The sequence below is a fragment of the Ambystoma mexicanum genome, chromosome 1p (genome assembly GCF_040938575.1).
Source record: "Ambystoma mexicanum isolate Mex_15411 chromosome 1p, UKY_AmexF1_1, whole genome shotgun sequence".
NCBI lineage: Eukaryota > Metazoa > Chordata > Amphibia > Caudata > Ambystomatidae > Ambystoma > Ambystoma mexicanum.
This window is the reverse complement of record NC_090921.1, coordinates 786147464-786165608: the sequence shown is the minus strand read 5'-3', so window position 1 is coordinate 786165608 and position 18145 is coordinate 786147464. Positions and strand designations below refer to the sequence as shown.

At 50.1% G+C, this 18145-nt stretch overlaps 1 protein-coding gene across 2 annotated transcripts in view; it reads left to right on the top strand.

Moving 5' to 3' along the window:
• Nucleotides 1-18145, top strand: part of NUP210L (nucleoporin 210 like) — a 1198481-nt gene that overhangs the window by 140052 nt on the left and 1040284 nt on the right. For both annotated transcript variants that reach the window (XM_069651587.1, XM_069651595.1), the window contains exon 3: nucleotides 16320-16451. In XM_069651587.1, the coding sequence (XP_069507688.1) occupies nucleotides 16320-16451 (132 nt within the window). The remainder of the gene's footprint in view (nucleotides 1-16319; nucleotides 16452-18145) is intronic.

Below are 18145 nucleotides of genomic sequence, written 5' to 3'. Positions count from 1 at the left end.
TTTTGTCTTCCCAACACTGAATAGTGTGCAATCTGTGGGAACAGTATGGGAGGCATTTAAGGTAGTAGTGTGGGGTGTAGCCATATCAAAATCCAGAGGGCTCCAAGGGGGTATAGCACGGGAATTGCAAGAAACGGAAAGGGAGTTGGAGGACATAATGCGTAAGGGCAGTGCCTCTCAGGAGGATGGGGTAAGGATGAGGTTGCTGCAACAAGCCAGCAGTGAGCTCTGGGATAGATTATGTAAGTTGAGCTATAAGAAATATGTGGAAAGGCAGCATGCGGGAGGAGACAAGCCGGGCAGATTGCTAGCCTGGTTATATAAAAATGAGACACCACAATCTGTGATCAGAGAAGTCAGGGGCGACGAGGGCCAGATCTGGGATACCCAAGAGGGAGTAAACGAAGAGTTTCTCAAATACTATAAACGTCTGTATGAGGACATAGGGGAAAATATGGAGCAAGAGATCCAAGAAACACTAGAAGACATAGGACTACCCTCTTTAGACAACCTGGAACGGGCAGACCTGGACACCCCAATCACCTCAGACGAACTAGAGACAGTGATTCAGCCCCAGTGAATTCTATAAAACAAATAAACAAGAGTTGCTCCCGCCGCTGCTGGCGATGCTCAATGAGGCATATGAGCGTGGTAGGCTGCCGGAGTCCCTACGTGTCAAGATGTGCGTCCCTGGGACGTGGCGTACCTGATCTTCCAGAGGATGCGTGTTGTGGAGATGCCAGGCTGTCAATTGACGTTGGTCCGAAGAATGGTAACGCCAGAAGCCAGCTCCACTCCCGCCCTATGAGCACAGGGTTGAAGGGGAACTAACTCCTGATGCCACAGTCAAGGCACTTCCCCGGGGATTAATGTGGCGCCAGAACAGTGCAAGCACTGATGGGGAAGGCCGTCCAGATGTCCTCTTGGCCAGCTTCTGATGCAGTAGTTGGAGGAAAACTGATGCTGGAAACAGGAAGGACGAATGATCCAACCAGAGAAGGTACAGGCCAGGAGGGAGCAGACGGGATCAGGCAGTGAAAACGGAGAGCCCCTTGGTTGGTAAACAGAGGAGGGGACAGGACCCAGGCTGGGAACCAAAAGGGGAACTGGCAAAAGGAACAGGGCAGAAAGGAGGCAGGGACAGGAGGAACAAGGCAGATCAAGGCAGAGAGGAACAGAGGCAGAACAGGGCCTTCCCAGGGGCAAAGGGGAAAGACACGAACAGGCAAGCAGGTAAGGACAAGGTTCTGACAGGCAGAAACTTCAGGAGCGAAGCGGTGGGTCGGGAACCAAGCCGCGTTGAGACGCGACTGGCTCCCGACTCAACCGCTAATGAGGAAGTCCTCGCGAAAGCGAGGCCAGACAGGCAACGCCTCCTGGAACATGCCCCCGGTTCGAAAGCGAGGCTTGCAACGCAAGCCTCGCGCCGTCACCCGACTGCGCATGCGCAGAAGCCGGAAGCGAGGCCTGCAACGCAAGCCTCGCGCCGTTGCTCGACCGCGCATGCGCGCCAGTCAGGACCCGGTGAGAAGATGTCCCATATCCCTGCAGACCCCACCAACGGTAGCAGGGATACAATCCCCAGCGGCGCCTGGCGCCAAGGCAGCCCCCCAAGGACCGCCCAACGGTAAGTGAAGGTGGTGTCCTAACACTATGCCCCCTCCCAGAAAGGCCAGGAGCCCCAGGTTTCCAGGGATGGCGACGAAAGAATTCGCGGACCAGACGGGGAGCGTGTACATTCTTCCGAGGCTCCCAGGTACGATCAGAAGCAGGATAGCCCTTCCAGTCCACCAAAAATTGAAGCACACCCCGCCGGATCCGCGAATCACAAATCTCCTGAACCTCGAATTCTGGCACGCCATCCACGTCAATAGCGGAGGGACGAGACCCTGAAAGACCATAGGGATCTGGGAGGTAAGGTTTCAATAAAGAAACATGAAAAACAGGATGTATCTGCCAAGACGACGGCAACTGCAACTGAAATGCCACTGATGCGATCCGTTTCGTGATCAAAAAAGGCCCAAAGTAACGGGGAGCAAGTTTAGTGGGTAAGTTACGGACTGGTAGGTTCTTAGAGGAGAGCCAAACCCGATTCCCCACCGAAAGAGTGGGTTGGGGACTCCGTTGTCTGTCTGCCTGATCCCTCATGCGCTCACGTGCCTCAGCAAGAACCCTAGTAGCCTGGGCATGTGTTATCTGGATCCTGGATACGAGTTCATCAGCGGAAGGCACGGTGCTGGGCTGGACTGGTCCAAACGGTAAAAGTTTGGGATGAAATCCGTACGAACATTGGTAAGGACTCATTCCGGTAGCCGAATGTACAGCGTTGTTGTTTGCCACCTCGGCTTGGTCCACATGGGCAGACCAATTGGTTTGAGTGGCATTAGCATAGCAGCGTAAGTATTTTTCTAGCGTTTGGTTGGTACGCTCTGTCTGGCCATTGGTCTGTGGATGGTAGCCAGAACTAAGAGCTCGTTGGACATCGAGATGGTGGCATAGTTGACTCCAAAAGGATGATAAATACTGTGATCCACGGTCGGAGATGATCTTTTCAGGAAGTCCATGCAAATGATAGATATTGTGAAGGAAAGCCTGGGCCATTTGGGCCGCAGTAGGGATTCCTGAAAACGGAATGAAATGTGCCATCTTGATAAAACAGTCTATGACGACCATGATGCAAGTATTGCCTTCAGACGGAGGAAGATCGACGATGAAGTCTGTGGCAATGGTATGCCAAGGATAGGGTGGGGTTTCAAGGGGTTTCAATAGTCCCAGGGGTTTTCTTCGTGGTATTTTAGTCTGGGCACAGATTGGGCAGCTTTCCACATACTGTCTGATCTGGTTGGCCCACCCTGGCCACCAGAATTGCCTTGCTATCAGTTCCTGGGTGGCCCGTATTCCCCGATGTCCTACGAGCTTGGAATCATGGAATCCTTGTAGGATAGCAGTCCGTAATGAAGCGGTGGGAATGAACAACCGGTTTTCATAGTACAGCATACCGTCCTTTTCCTTAATTTGTGGTTGTTTTCGCAGGGTTCTCCGTTCAGGGCTAGCCAAGGTCCCTTGGGCTATGGAATCCAGGAAAGGTGAGATGTAAGACAAGAAATGCTTTGAGGCAATTAAAGATTGATCCGAATAGTCATGTTCGATGTTATCCTCAAGCGAGCGGGAAAGTGCGTCCGCTTTCTGATTCTGGGAACTGGGTATATAAGTAATGGTGAAATCGTAGTGTGAGAAAAAGAAGGCCCACCTCGCCTGGCGAGAAGTCCGACACTGTAAGGAACGGAGATATTGCAAGTTGCGGTGATCAGTGCGGACCTCTACTGGATACCTTCCGCCCAATAAATGATGTCGCCATTCCTCGAATGCCGCCTTAATAGCCAGGAGCTCCTTCTCGACGACTGCATAGTTGCGTTCGCTGGCACTTAACTTGCGGGAATAGTACGCCACTGGGAATTCCGTTCCCGATCCTTGATCCTTTTGCAGTAGAACGGACCCTATGGCGAAATTGGACGCATCGGCCTCAACAATGAATGGTTTTAGTTCATCTGGATGGTGTAGGATAGGAGAAGTGCTAAAAGCTTCCTTAAGGCGTCTGAATGCGGTCGTGGCCTCGGTTTTCCAAACAAATGGCACCTTGCTGCTTGTTAGATGTGTTAGGGGAACCGACAACTGGGAAAAATGAGGGATGAACCGTCGATAAAAGTTGACGAAACCCAAGAAACGTTGTAAGGACTTCACGTGATGGGGTTGCCTCCATTCCAGTATAGCTCGTACCTTAGAAGGATCCATCTGAATTCCGGAGTCATTGATTACATAGGCGAGGAATTCGATACTGTCTTGATGGAATAGACATTTCTCTGCTTTGGCATAAAGATGGTTTAAGGACAGGCGACTGAGTACTTCCTTCACATGAGAGACGTGGTCCTCTTGGCACGAGGAGAAAATCAAGATGTCATCCAGGTAAACCCATACGGTGACTCCGATCAGGTCTGCAAAGATCTCATCCATGAATCGTTGGAAGACGGCTGGAGCATTACATAGGCCGAACGGCATAACCCGGTATTCGTAATGCCCTGATGGTGTCTTAAAGGCCGTCTTCCATTCATCTCCGGGTTTTATTCAAACCAAATGGTACGCTCCTCGGAGATCCAGTTTGGAGAAGATACGAGCTGAGCAAAGGGATTCAATGATGTCTCGTATCAAAGGAAGGGGGTACCTGTCCTTCCATGTGATGTCGTTCAGTTGTCTGTAATCCACACAGGGGCATAGAGATCCTTCCTTCTTCTTAACGAAAAACAGCGGGAATCCAGCCGGGGACTTGGAGGGAGCAATATATCCCTTACGTAAATATTCTTCCAGATATTCCTGTAATGTTTCTCTCTCCTTAGGGGTTAAAGAGTACACCTTCCCATGTGGAATGACTGAATCAGGTAAAAGTTCAATGGACAGTCACAAGACCTATGGGGAGGTAGTGGTATATCCCCAGGTTCCGAGAACACATCGCGGAATGCCACGTATTCAGATGGGACGGATTCTAATAAGCAAACCCTAGGTATTCCGTTACCTTCCAGGTTTACAGTGGCTGTCAGGGATCTTGGGATGTTCCTTGTAGTAGCGCAATCTCTGGCACAGAGAGCGGAGTCAAACGTCAGAGTTCGTGTTCCCCAGTCGATTTTAGGATTATGCTGCAGCAACCAAGGTAATCCAAGAACAATGGGATATGTTGGGGACTGTATTACATCCAACAATATGAATTCCTGGTGTCCATTGATCCAGAGTTGTAGAGGACCTGAGTGCTGACGAATAGGTCCCGAAGCCAGTGGAGTTCCCTCTATTACTTCTACTTATGAGGCATGTTCTTTGGTGTGAAGGGGGGTATGCTGTTTCTCGTCGCGAAATCCCCATCCAGATAGTTTCCAGAGGCCCCGCAATCCACGAGACCGAATGTGTCCACAGACTTACTCTGCCAGGCCACCTTGAGATTTAATACCATCAAGACCGCGGGCTGCATGGGTTGCAGGATGACCTCAGAGTCAGTAAGGACTGTTGCGGATGTAAGGCCCGTCGTAACCTTCCCAATACACGACAGGCCCTTTAGTTTTCCGACTTTCTCAAGGGTCGCCGAGGACAAGTACCCAGGAAGTGTCCATCACCCCCACAATACAAACACAGACCTTGATCTCTTCTGCGCTTCTTCTCAATTTCAGTCAGTGGCCCTGTCATGGCACCCAGTTGCATCGGTTCCGGACCGGTCTCAGTGGTACCTGGGATTGTTCTTTCGTATCGCCGCCTCTCACACTTGCGTTCCGTCAGTCGGTGATCAATCCGGAGAACTTGGTCCAGAAGAGCTTGTAAGGTATCGGGTTCCGGTATGTGCAGTAATTCATCCTTATACTCTTCTCTTAATCCTCGTTGGAATAATGTCTTCTGGGTTATTTCTGGCCATAGAGAATCAGCAGCAATCTGGCGAAAAAGACTAATGTACGTAATAATGTCGCTTGATCCCTGTTTCAGATCCACCAATTGGTTCTGTGCTGTGGCCGCCAGATTAGGTGAGTGAAAAACCTCCAAGAACGCCTTCTCGAAAGCACCAAAATCACTTAGGATAGGACTGTTAGCAGCGACCAAGGGTGTTACCCAGGCCAAGGCGTTCCCGGTCAGGTTTCCGAGGATGTAGCCAATCTTAGCCTTATCTTGGCTGAATTGCGAGGAACGAAACAAGAAATGTATCTTACAGTAATTACAGAATTCTGCCACACGCCTCGGATCGCTGTCAAACTTCTGTGGTGCTGTGTGGGCCATGGCAGCCTCTGCTTGGGATGGACTGCCGGTTCCTTGAGCGACCATCTGTCGCAAAGCCACATTCTCTTGACGTAGTGCAGTCATCTCTAGTCTCCGGGTCCTCATTTCTTCTCGGAGTTCCTGGACGTCGTCCATCTCCAGTTCTGAGCTGGTAGTAAGGCGTCTCAATCTGTCAAGATGTGCGTCCCTGGGACGTGGCGTACCTGATCTTCCAGAGGATGCGCGTTGTGGAGATGCCAGGCTGTCAATCGACGTTGGTCCGAAGAATGGTAACGCCAGAAGCCAGCTCCACTCCCGCCCTACGAGCACAGGGTTGAAGGGGAACTAACTCCTGACGCCACAGTCAAGGCACTTCCCCAGGGATTAATGTGGCGCCAGAACAGTGCAAGCACTGATGGGGAAGGTCGTCCAGATGTCCTCTTGGCCAGCTTCTGATGCAGTAGTTGGAGGAAAACTGATGCTGGAAACAGGAAGGACGAATGATCCAACCAGAGAAGGTACAGGCCAGGAGGGAGCAGACGGGATCAGGCAGTGAAAACGGAGAGCCCCTTGGTTGGTAAACAGAGGAGGGGACAGGACCCAGGCTGGGAACCAAAAGGGGAACTGGCAAAAGGAACAGGGCAGAAAGGAGGCAGGGACAGGAGGAACAAGGCAGATCAAGGCAGGGAGGAACAGAGGCAGAACAGGGCCTTCCCAGGGGCAAAGGGGAAGGACACGAACAGGCAAGCAGGTAAGGACAAGGTTCTGACAGGCAGAAACTTCAGGAGCGAAGCGGTGGGTCGGGAACCAAGCCGTGTTGAGACGCGACTGGCTCCCGACTCGACCGCTAATGAGGAAGTCCTCGCGAAAGCGAGGCCAGACAGGCAACGCCTCCTGGAACATGCCCTCGGTTCGAAAGCGAGGCTTGCAACGCAAGCCTCGCGCTGTCACCCGACGGCGCATGCGCAGAAGCCGGAAGCGAGGCCTGCAACGCAAGCCTCGCGCCGTTGCTCGACCGCGCATGCGCGCCAGTCAGGACCCGGCGAGAAGATGTCCCATATCCCTGCAGACCCCACCAACGGTAGCAGGGATACAATCCCCAGCGGCGCCTGGCGCCAAGGCAGCCCCCCAAGGACCGCCCAACGGTAAGTGAAGGTGGTGTCCTAACACTATGCCCCCTCCCAGAAAGGCCAGGAGCCCCAGGTTTCCAGGGATGGCGATGAAAGAATTTGCGGACCAGACGGGGAGCGTGTACATTCTTCCGAGGCTCCCAGGTACGATCAGAAGCAGGATAGCCCTTCCAGTCCACCAAAAATTGAAGCACACCCCGCCGGATCCGCGAATCACAAATCTCCTGAACCTCGAATTCTGGCACGCCATCCACGTCAATAGCGGAGGGACGAGACCCTGAACGACCATAGGGATCTGGGAGGTAAGGTTTCAATAAAGAAACATGAAAAACAGGATGTATCTGCCAAGACGACGGCAACTGCAACTGAAATGCCACTGATGAGATCCGTTTCGTGATCAAAAAAGGCCCAAAGTAACGGGGAGCAAGTTTAGTGGGTAAGTTACGGACTGGTAGGTTCTTAGAGGAGAGCCAAACCCGATTCCCCACCGAAAGAGCGGGTTCGGGACTCCGTTGTCTGTCTGCCTGATCCCTCATGCGCTCACGAGCCTCAGCAAGAACCCTAGTAGCCTGGGCATGTGTTATCTGGATCCTGGATACGAGTTCATCAGCGGAAGGCACGGTGCTGGGCTGGACTGGTCCAAACGGGAAAAGTTTGGGATGAAATCCGTACGAACATTGGTAAGGACTCATTCCGGTAGCCGAATGTACAGCATTGTTGTTTGCCACCTCGGCTTGGTCCACATGGGCAGACCAATTGGTTTGAGTGGCATTAGCATAGCAGCGTAAGTATTGTTCTAGCGTTTGGTTGGTACGCTCTGTCTGGCCATTGGTCTGTGGGTGGTAGCCAGAACTAAGAGCTCGTTGGACGTCGAGGTTGTGGCATAGTTGACTCCAAAAGGATGATAAATACTGTGATCCACGGTCGGAGATGATCTTTTCAGGAAGTCCATGCAAATGATAGATATTGTGAAGGAAAGCCTGGGCCATTTGGGCCGCAGTAGGGATTCCTGAAAACGGAATGAAATGTGCCATCTTGGTAAAACAGTCTATGACGACCATGATGCAAGTATTGCCTTCAGACGGAGGAAGATCGACGATGAAGTCTGTGGCAATGGTATGCCAAGGATAGGGTGGGGTTTCAAGGGGTTTCAATAGTCCCAGGGGTTTTCTTCGTGGTATTTTAATCTGGGCACAGATTGGGCAGCTTTCCACATACTGTCTGATCTGGTTGGCCCACCCTGGCCACCAGAATTGCCTTGCTATCAGTTCCTGGGTGGCCCGTATTCCCCGATGTCCTCCGAGCTTGGAATCATGGAATCCTTGTAGGATAGCAGTCCGTAATGAAGCGGTGGGAATGAACAACCGGTTTTCATAGTACAGCATACCGTCCTTTTCCTTAATTTGTGGTTGTTTTAGCAGGGTTCTCCGTTCAGGGCTAGCCAAGGTCCCTTGGGCTATGGAATCCAGGAAAGGTGAGATGTAAGACAAGAAATGCTTTGAGGCAATTAAAGATTGATCCGAATAGTCATGTTCGATGTTCTCCTCAAGCGAGCGGGAAAGTGCGTCCGCTTTCTGATTCTGGGAACTGGGTATATAAGTAATGGTGAAATCGTAGTGTGAGAAAAAGAAGGCCCACCTCGCCTGGCGAGAAGTCCGACACTGTAAGGAACGGAGATATTGCAAGTTGCGGTGATCAGTGCGGACCTCTACTGGATACCTTCCGCCCAATAAATGATGTCGCCATTCCTCGAATGCCGCCTTAATAGCCAGGAGCTCCTTCTCGACGACTGCATAGTTGCGTTCGCTGGCACTTAACTTGCGGGAATAGTACGCCACTGGGAATTCCGTTCCCGATCCTTGATCCTTTTGCAGTAGAACGGACCCTATGGCGAAATTGGACGCATCGGCCTCAACAATGAATGGTTTTAGTTCATCTGGATGGTGTAGGATAGGAGAAGTGCTAAAAGCTTCCTTAAGGCGTCTGAATGCGGTCGTGGCCTCGGTTTTCCAAACAAATGGCACCTTGCTGCTTGTTAGATGTGTTAGGGGAACCGACAACTGGGAAAAATGAGGGATGAACCGTCGATAAAAGTTGACGAAACCCAAGAAACGTTGTAAGGACTTCACGTGATGGGGTTGCCTCCATTCCAGTATAGCTCGTACCTTAGAAGGATCCATCTGAATTCCGGAGTCATTGATTACATAGGCGAGGAATTCGATACTGTCTTGATGGAATAGACATTTCTCTGCTTTGGCATAAAGATGGTTTAAGGACAGGCGACTGAGTACTTCCTTCACATGAGAGACGTGGTCCTCTTGGCACGAGGAGAAAATCAAGATGTCATCCAGGTAAACCCATACGGTGACTCCGATCAGGTCTGCAAAGATCTCATCCATGAATCGTTGGAAGACGGCTGGAGCATTACATAGGCCGAACGGCATAACCCGGTATTCGTAATGCCCTGATGGTGTCTTAAAGGCCGTCTTCCATTCATCTCCGGGTTTTATTCAAACCAAATGGTACGCTCCTCGGAGATCCAGTTTGGAGAAGATACGAGCTGAGCAAAGGGATTCAATGATGTCTCGTATCAAAGGAAGGGGGTACCTGTCCTTCCATGTGATGTCGTTCAGTTGTCTGTAATCCACACAGGGGCATAGAGATCCTTCCTTCTTCTTAACGAAAAACAGCGGGAATCCAGCCGGGGACTTGGAGGGAGCAATATATCCCTTACGTAAATATTCTTCCAGATATTCCTGTAATGCTTCTCTCTCCTTAGGGGTTAAAGAGTACACCTTCCCATGTGGAATGACTGAATCAGGTAAAAGTTCAATGGACAGTCACAAGACCTATGGGGAGGTAGTGGTATATCCCCAGGTTCCGAGAACACATCGCGGAATGTCACGTATTCAGATGGGACGGATTCTAATAAGCAAACCCTAGGTATTCCGTTACCTTCCAGGTTTACAGTGGCTGTCAGGGATCTTGGGATGTTCCTTGTAGGAGCGCAATCTCTGGCACAGAGAGCGGAGTCAAACGTCAGAGTTCGTGTTCCCCAGTCGATTTTAGGATTATGCTGCAGCAACCAAGGTAATCCAAGAACAATGGGATATGTTGGGGACCGTATTACATCCAACAATATGAATTCCTGGTGTCCATTGATCCAGAGTTGTAGAGGACCTGAGTGCTGACGAATAGGTCCCGAAGCCAGTGGAGTTCCCTCTATTACTTCTACTAATGAGGCATGTTCTTTGGTGTGAAGGGGTATGCTGTTTCTCGCCGCGAAATCCCCATCCAGATAGTTTCCAGAGGCCCCGCAATCCACGAGACCGAATGTGTCCACAGACTTACTCTGCCAGGCAACCTTGAGATTTAATACCATCAAGACCGCGGGCTGCATGGGTTGCAGGATGACCTCAGAGTCAGTAAGGACTGTTGCGGATGTAAGGCCCGTCGTAACCTTCCCAATACACGACAGGCCCTTTAGTTTTCCGACTTTCTCAAGGGTCGCCGAGGACAAGTACCCAGGAAGTGTCCATCACCCCCACAATACAAACACAGACGTTGATCTCTTCTGCGCTTCTTCTCAATTTCAGTCAGTGGCCCTGTCATGGCACCCAGTTGCATCGGTTCCGGACCGGTCTCAGTGGTACCTGGGATTGTTCTTTTGTATCGCCGCCTCTCACCCTTGCGTTCCGTCAGTCGGTGATCAATCCGGAGAACTTGGTCTAGAAGAGCTTGTAAGGTATCGGGTTCCGGTATGTGCAGTAATTCATCCTTATACTCTTCTCTTAATCCTCGTCGGAATAATGTCTTCTGGGTTATTTCTGGCCATAGAGAATCAGCAGCAATCTGGCGAAAATGACTAATGTACGTAATAATGTCGCTTGATCCCTGTTTCAGATCCACCAATTGGTTCTGTGCTGTGGGCGCCAGATTAGGTGAGTGAAAAACCTCCAAGAACGCCTTCTCGAAAGCACCAAAATCACTTAGGATAGGACTGTTAGCAGCGACCAAGGGTGTTACCCAGGCCAAGGCGTTCCCGGTCAGGTTTCCGAGGATGTAGCCAATCTTAGCCTTATCTTGGCTGAATTGCGAGGAACGAAACAAGAAATGTATCTTACAGTAATTACAGAATTCTGCCACACGCCTCGGATCGCTGTCAAACTTCTGTGGCGCTGTGTGGGCCATGGCAGCCTCTGCTTGGGATGGACTGCCGGTTCCTTGAGCGACCATCTGTCGCAAAGCCACATTCTCTTGACGTAGTGCAGTCATCTCTAGTCTCCGGGTCCTCATTTCTTCTCCGAGTTCCTGGACGTCGTCCATCTCCAGTTCTGAGCTGGTAGTAAGGCGTCTCAATCTGTCAAGATGTGCGTCCCTGGGACGTGGCGTACCTGATCTTCCAGAGGATGCGCGTTGTGGAGATGCCAGGCTGTCAATTGACGTTGGTCCGAAGAATGGTAACGCCAGAAGCCAGCTCCACTCCCGCCCTACGAGCACAGGGTTGAAGGGGAACTAACTCCTGACGCCACAGTCAAGGCACTTCCCCAGGGATTAATGTGGCGCCAGAACAGTGCAAGCACTGATGGGGAAGGCCATCCAGATGTCCCCTTGGGCAGGATAGAAATTGATCCAGCTTCTGATGCAGTAGTTGTAGGAAAACTGATGCTGGAAACAGGAAGGACGAATGATCCAACCAGAGAAGGTACAGGCCAGGAGGGAGCAGACATGATCAGGTAGTGAAAACGGAGAGCCCCTTGGTTGGTAAACAGAGGAGGGGACAGGACCCAGGCTGGGAACCAAAAGGGGAACTGGCAAAAGGAACAGGGCAGAAAGGAGGCAGGGACAGGAGGAACAAGGCAGATCAAGGCAGGGAGGAACAGAGGCAGAACAGGGCCTTCCCAGGGGCAAAGGGGAAGGACAAGAACAGGCAAGCAGGTAAGGACAAGGTTCTGACATGCAGAAACTTCAGGAGCGAAGCGGTGGGTCGGGAACCAAGCCGCGTTAAGACGCAACTGGCTCCCGACTCGACCGCTAATGAGGAAGTCCTCGCGAAAGCGAGGCCAGACAGGCAACGCCTCCTGGAACGTGCCCCCGGTGCGAATGCGAGGCTTGCAACGCAAGCCTCGCGCCGTCACCCGACTGCGCATGCGCAGAAGCCGGAAGCGAGGCCTGCAACGCAAGCCTCGCGCAGTTACTCGACCGCGAATGCGCGCCAGTCAGGACCCGGCGAGAAGATGTCCCATATCCCTGCAGACCCCTCCAACGGTAGCGGGGATACAATCCCCAACGGCACCTGGCGCCAAGGCAGCCCCCCAAGGACCGCCCAACGGTAAGTGAAGGTGGTGTCCTAACACTACGGGAGGCCGTGATCATCCCACTCTTGAAACCAGGTAAACCAAGCACAGACTGTGGGTCATATAGGCCCCTATCGATGCTCAATCAGGATAGTAAAATCCTCACAGCCGTGCTGGCTAATAGGCTTAAGCGAGTCATCGGCAGACTGATACACCCCGACCAAACGGGTTACGTCCCTGGCAGGAACATAACCGACAATCATAGGAGACTTCACTACATTGACCAAACAGAGAAGGACAAGTTGGCAATTGTCTCGCTGGATGTGGTCAAGGCCTTCGATTCAGTGAGGTGGCCCTGGTTGCTGGCGATCTTGAAAGAATACGGGATGGGGCCCGGGGTATCTGAGATGGGTCAAAATGTTAAACAGCTCCCCAATTGCAAGGGTTAAAAAGGGGACTACAATCTTGGATAAATGGCAACTTAACAGGGGCACTCGACAGGGTTGCCCCTGGACGCCCATGCTATATATCCTAGCGTTAGAGCCACTGGCAGTCTGCCTCAGACAACAATACGGGGAGATAGTGATCCGCACTGCAGGAGTTACGCATCTTATATCATTGTATGCCGATGACATGCTTTTATATCTGCGCTTCACAGAGGAGAACCTACAATATGTCCTGGAGGTGATGGAACGTTACGCTACCCTCTCGGGCATAGGAGTGAACCCCAAGAACTCCAGTGTGTTCCCCCTGGGGAAGTATAGAAGCGCCCCACCGAGAAGCCTACTGGTTTTGCCAATACCTTGGCGAACTGAGACGTTTCGATACCTAGGTATCGATATATACCACACGTCGGGGGCAGAACACAAACACAATACGGAGAAGGCAGTTGAAGGTATTAAAAATAGCATGGGATTTTGGTCCAGATTGCCCCTGGCCATGGTGGGGAGAGCGGCTCTGTTTAAGATGGTAGTCCTCCCAGACTGTTACACTTTTTTGTAAACATCCCGTATGTGATCCCTAAACGCTTTTTTGCCAAACTCCATAGCCTGTGCAGGGGTTTCATAAGGCACAATTCCAGGAACAGGGTGTGCCTCTGGAAACTACAAAACTCGTGTGATAGGGGGGTATAAACCTGCCGAATTTTGAGTTATGTTACTTGGCAGGACAGCTGCAATATGTGGCCAGGTGGCTGTCTGAAGAAGAAACGGCTGAAGCGAGGCTGTTGCGAAGGGATCCTTCCCCCTACTTCCTCAGAGAGACAGTGTGGTTGCCCATAACCAAAGATACTAGGAATGTCGAGACTGTTGGTGCTTGACTGGGAAATGTGGCGTAGAGCATGGCAAACTGTGGGAGACCCAGCCCCGTTCTCCCTGCAGGTGCCGTTAGTGGCGTTATGCGGGGAAGACTCCCAACTGATAAAAGGGGTCTGTAGATACTGAGAACCGATGGGCCTGGCCACCCTTGGAGATATATGGCAGGAGGGGGAGGCATTGGACTTTCAGAGACTAATGGAGGACACCGGGGTGCATAAAGGCCAACACATTACTTATTCTAGAATCATTAAACGGGTGAGAGAACGGTGGCCTGCGGCAGTGCTTGCGGAACAACCTGATGTTACCATAGAGACGATGTATGATATCTCGGAGGGTGGGCATGAGATATCTCGCATATATGAGCTGCTGGGGATTAGGGTGGGGAAGGAGCTGCTCCAACTGAGGCGAGACTGAGAAGAGGAGGTGGGTGAACCCATGTCGGATGCGCAATGGGATAGAGCCCAAAGGTATCATAAGAAGGTGTCCCAAAACGCAAGACTTCAGCAGATCCAATTATATGTCACTAAAAGAGCACATTTAACCGCCAGCAAAATTGCCAGGTTTGGTGGCCCGGCAATACAGAAGTGCCCTAGGTGCGGGGAGGAGGAAGCTGGAATGCTGCACATGTTTTGGGCTTGCCCGGAGGTGAGAAGGTTCTGGACAGAGCTGAATACACGCTTAGCAGGAAAAGGGGTTACGCTGGATGTGGAGTCAGCTTGGGCATGCATGCTTGGGGGTTTTACCAGACCGCACAACCTGAGGCACATTAGTAAGATGAAGGACCTGGCCTACATCTTGGCCAAACCGAGAATCGCAATATGCTGGAAAGCAGCCCATCGGCCTAGAATTGAGATGTGGTGGGCAGAGGCAAAAACGGCTGCTTGCTATGAAGCAGTCACCAGGGGGGGGGAGAAGAAGTGGGGACCCCTAATAGCATGGAGGCAATTGGTGGCCTCGATGGTGGGTCCCTCCCAGGCCGACCACAGTGATGATGACACGGAGGAGACGATGGCAGTAGACACGCCTGAAGATGAACAGGTGGATAACACGGATGCAGGGGCTCGAGTTAGAGGGGTGGGGGAGGGAGGACTGAAGAGTGCATTCTGCAATGTAATGTTTGAAGCTTAATCACGAAAATCCTTATTGTTTGCAATGTTTGGAGTGTTGCTTATAAACTAAAATAATAATAACAAAAAAAAAGCATACCATATGCGTTCCTAGAGAGCATGTGCAAGTTGCCTGCCCTCAATCCTTTAAAGACCTCTAACTTTAAATATATACAATGCAATAATACAAATCTGATATGTGCAGTCAATGGGAATGTCAAAAATAAATTCTCAGTTAAATAATATGTATACACAAAAGTCCTTGCAAGTCATTGTTTGTGGGTTAAACCTCCATTCTCCCTGAAAGCCACACAACGTCCAAAGTTGAAGGGATTGCCCAACTCAAAATACCCATGAAGTTAGTCACTGGTTTACAGTATGCACAATTCAAAACAAGTGCACTTGTGAAAGAAGTGCCTTACAGCTGAAGTCTGACACTGAGAAAAGGGTCAAAAATGAGCAAAGTGGGGCAACCCAAAAAAGGTCCAAATAGAAATCAAAAGGTAATCAGTGCAATTTTTATAGCTCATTGGGGACATCAGGGACCCTATATCCGTAAATAATTTTACTTGCACATTTTGCTGTCACTATTCCTCCTGGCAGCTACACAATTATTTAATTTACTAGGTTACTGTTCAACTGTTTCTGACTAGCGGGTCCAAGTTACGACTTGCGCCGGTCTCATGCTGCTTATCTTCCAGTCTCTGTTCTCTTCCACTTCTAGACTTCTGCACAAAAAGAGCCAAGAGGAGCTCAAATAGACCATGGACACCTAACATCATGGTCACGGTCAAAAGAAAAATAAGGCCTTCTGTCAGGTACACAGACAAGTGGGACTTCAGGGGCACAGTATGGGGGCTCTGAGAGGTATCAAGCGAAGTGGGCGCTTAGGGATCCGACATGCGATTCTGGGAAGGGGGTGAGAGGCTTGGACAAAGGGCTTGAGACACACAACACAGAGGGCTACCAGAGACAGGAAGATATGGTCTTCCCCAGACCCAACATTCAGTAGGGCTCAGATTGACCCTGTAATGTCTTGGGTAAAAAGAAGGGTACTTTCAGACACAGCACGAATGTGTTAGGAAATGCGCAGGTGGCTTGCGTGTTACTTAATACATTAGAAATACATAGGGATGTGGATCGTCAACAAAAAAAACAACACACTATGAGTTTGGGGGGTTTCAGGGGCACCGTACTGGTAGTGGGAGGATGTCTTTCATGTGCCTTCATAAAATGGGATCATGAACAAACAGCAGGGGTCTCTGTGGTAGAGCACTGTTTTCAGGGATACAGTAAAAGGGGCTATTGGGAGAGCAGATACATATGGCATGTAAGGTGCACAGCATGGAGACAGCAAGGAACACAGTACGAATATTGGGGTTTGAAATGCACAGGAGAAGTGCTCTTTGCAACACAGACGTCTCTGATAGGTTTACTTCCCGTTGATCGAGGAACCTTTCTAGGTCCCCAAAATCTCCTTTTTATAAGACATTTCTCCTTTTTTCTGTGTCTCCTTTTTTCTGTGTCTCCAGATCCAGATAGCTCTCTTGTTTCCACCAGGCCTCATGACAACCTCCTTAATGTAGAGTGCTGTGCCCCGAAGCTCGCTCAATGAATCACCTTTGCATAGCTGCTGACTCCATAAACCTCATATACCACCTGTGTCTTTATAATTTATTCATGCAGTGACTGGACATTTGGTGCGCTGTGATGTCATCGTTGACCTGATCCATAGTATCGAAATTGTCTCCAGATCCCGGGAACTGTATGTTGACGATTCACCACTTGAGCTTGTGGTGCGAGCTATGGACAATGAAGGTAAGTGAGCAAGAATGAACTTCAGTGTTGTAGGGGGTAGGGGATGTATGTCGCCAGTAATTGCGTTTGGTCATGAATGATTGTTGATGATGGTCAAGATGGGCCATGGTGCCAGAGATTGTGCCTGTCAGCTACTATTGATTCCAGTGGCTGTACTCTAGCAGGTGTGGTCGGTGCAAGCACTATAATGCTAGGTTAGGTGTAAGCACCCCAGGGCTTGGTGCTAGGACAGAAATATGAATCTGGACCAGCACTATGTTTTTGGGATTGGTGACAGCAGCATAGGGATTGTATCTTAGTGAGCTAGTGGAATATTGGTTTGGTTCAGTGGATACTGGTGTTCTAGCTTGTTCAGTGCTAGCACAGAGGCATGGTTGTTTCTGATTTTGGAGCATGGTTGGTGCTAGGTATAAGGCTTGTTTGATGTGTTTTGGTTTAGTTCTAGTGATATAACTTGGTTGGTGCTATTCTTAAGTCTTCAGTGTTGTTGGTGGTCTACAGCTTCTGATGGAACTTACCATTGCTGAAATGGCACCTGTTTGGTGCTTCTAAAAGGGCTAGGTTGAAGCTTGGACTTGGTTGATGATAAAGCCCAAGAAGCAGGACATTAGAAAAGCTAGTGTTTCGTAACCCGGCACTGGTGACGAAATTTGCTAATGCTATGGCTTAGCTACAGATAATGCTTGGCTGGTGATGGACCTAGGCCGGCATTGGTGTTGGTGCTCAGCTAGTGCTACTGATAGGGCTCTGCTGGTGTTGTGGCATGATGGATGCTGGTGGTGGAGCTTGCCTGGTGCTGGTGATCGGGACTATCTAGCGCTGAGGCATTCCTGTACATGCTGACCAGATGGTTCTGATGATAGATCTTTTGACAAATAATTCTTGATCTTTTGATACTGCAACCTTGACCTTTTGAGGTTGCGATGGCCTTTTGACATTGGAAACCATGACCATTTGTGGCACAAGTCTTGGTATTATTTGTCTTGTGACACAGTAGCCCTGGACTTTCGTTGTGAAATCCTTGGCATGTTCTGAATTGTACAACTTAGCTTTTTGATGCTGGAGCCTTGGCCTTTAGAGGTTGATGCTGTGACCTTTTGACATTGAAATCATGGCCTTTTAGAGTGGAAGCCTTTGTTTTTTGATTCAAAAGCCTGCAGCTTTTGACGCTAACGTTTTGGCCTCTAGATGCTGAATCTTAAGCCTTTTGCCGTTGCATCTTCAGCATTTTGACATTGAAACCTTGGCTTTTTGACATTGTAGACATGCCCTTTAGATGTTGTGTTCTATTATCTTAATTATTTGTGAAGTGCAACATTCAACATGTCCATGGCTTCTTGGCGCTGATGACTGTCATGGAGGCATGGGATGTTTTGCCAGTGGTTGTTTGCCCTCTGGAAATATTTTTCCTGGGGACAGCAGATGTGCTGCATCCCAGCACACTAACACATGATATGGGTATGCCTTTATCATAGGGGCGACCAGACTTTGAGATTTTCTGGGGTGCCTGAATTTCAGTGTCAGTGTGGTGTCTTGAAATAATGCACAAGAGGCAGGAGAGTTCATTCCTTGCTACTCAGTGATGAAGCCAGGATTTCGTGAAAGGGTGTGCGTGCAATGTATACATGTGGGTCAAAGTTCCTAGAAACTAAAGACGATAGTCATTTTCTTCAAGGATTTTCTTTAACATGCTG